General features: G+C 49.3%; 1 protein-coding gene across 1 annotated transcript; it reads right to left on the bottom strand.

Annotated features, from left to right (window-relative positions):
• Positions 1-362: 362 nt before the first annotated feature.
• Positions 363-1,611, bottom strand: BDR25DRAFT_327268 (uncharacterized protein; the record flags this gene model as incomplete). The annotated part of the gene is made up of 2 exons (XM_033692321.1): positions 363-1,376; positions 1,609-1,611. The coding sequence occupies 2 exons, from the start codon at positions 1,609-1,611 to the stop codon at positions 363-365; spliced, it is 1,017 nt and encodes a 338-aa protein (XP_033544573.1).

Raw genomic sequence — 1,611 nt, 5'->3', positions numbered from 1 at the left:
GGCTAGAAGTTGATACTGCTCGACCCCTACATGTTAGCATTAATGTCTCCATGGCACTAGAGATTGCAGTGTTGCGTTACATTTTAGACGATCTATTACCTGGGTTTTTGTTGCTCAAGCAAGCAGCAGGCTAACAGACGGAATGGGGAAAGACTTTTCCTACCCTTAGTCCACTGACATAAATAGGGACTGTAGGCAATTGAATAGGAAACAAAATAGTGAATAGAGTTAATCGGAACATATATATTGAACAAACATCTATATCTACAAGTGAAGCAAATATAACCTCAAGCACTAGTTTCATACTAGCAACCTAGAGTTTAAAAATAAAACGGTTAAATCTGGGCCCTCGAACCTATCTTTCAGACTTTCAAAATATCACGAGCATGCTTCCTGGATGTGCTCTTGTTAAAAGTCGACAAGATATAGTTGATCCAGTCCATGATGTCTTGGAGGGTAGTTCCAGCTGGTAATGGCTTGAGCCCAGCGGGAATGCCTGTGCCAGTTGGGAGGGCTGTAGGGAGGACTGAGGTTAGAATCTCGGATGGAATGATGGAAGTTGGGATCAAGCTGATTGATGGAGAGGCAACAACGGCAGATGTGGGTGTGGTGGCGGCGCTGGATGTCTGGATGTTTTGAGCTGCAGAGGCCGAGGACGTAGGAATATTGGTTTTGGAAGAGCCGACGGAGGGAGATGCGGCAGCCGATGATGATGCAGGTGCTGAGGTCGCAGGTGCCGAAGAAGCTGGAGCAGTCGATGAGACAGGCTGGGAAGGAGAAGCAGAGTTGCCGGCGCCAGACCCACCAACGGTGAAGTCAATACAAGACTCATAGGTCTGGTCAATGGAGCGGGCGTCCCAGTACCACTGAATCACACAGTCGCCGGCGGTAGCACACTGGCTACCAAGATCGCTGGGAATGGTGATATCAAAGTTCTTTTGATCATCTGGGATGGTAACGGCGTTCGAAGCGTACACGTCCCAACTGATGAGAGGGGCGCCGATGAGAGAGTGATCGCTGGTTTTGACAATAGAAACATTCGCAGTTCCAGTGTGGGGAGCGCGAATATCAACGGTAATTGGGACAACTTGGCCGGCAGTGAAGGATTGGACACTAGCCTTATTGTCGTCGAGCTTGTACCCCTTGCAAAGCCAAATGTCACAAGCTGCCGCGTTATAGTCTGACTGCCCGTTGGCAACTTGAAGCTCGCCCTGGATGTTGCCATAATTGTCTGACTCCTGGTTGCTAGCAACTTGTGCCCCACAGGCAGCGGCCATAGCGTCTCCGGGCATACGGGCTTGTGGAGAGGTAACGAAACCGTGACCGCAGACGGTTGAGAAGAGGCCAGCAAGCCCTAATGCGGCGGGGTAGGTGGACTTCATGATAGCCGAGGAAGGTCTGGAGAGTCTGAGATTGGACGCAGGCAAGGATGAAACAGTGATCTAGCACTTAAACAAAGATTGAATTGAATTGAATTGAAGAGAGCGAACGTGTACAACGAATGTATGGTCACAGACCCAAGCAGTACCGACGAAGAAACGAAGCCTAGTGAAAGGAAGTTGGGGAGTGAGAAAGAGCCAAGATATATCATGTCTTACACAATCTCGCCAT

Source organism: Lindgomyces ingoldianus (assembly GCF_010093535.1).
Source record: "Lindgomyces ingoldianus strain ATCC 200398 unplaced genomic scaffold BDR25scaffold_28, whole genome shotgun sequence".
NCBI lineage: Eukaryota > Fungi > Ascomycota > Dothideomycetes > Pleosporales > Lindgomycetaceae > Lindgomyces > Lindgomyces ingoldianus.
The sequence above is the reverse complement of the archived record's forward strand: the minus strand, read 5'-3'. Positions and strand labels throughout refer to the sequence as shown.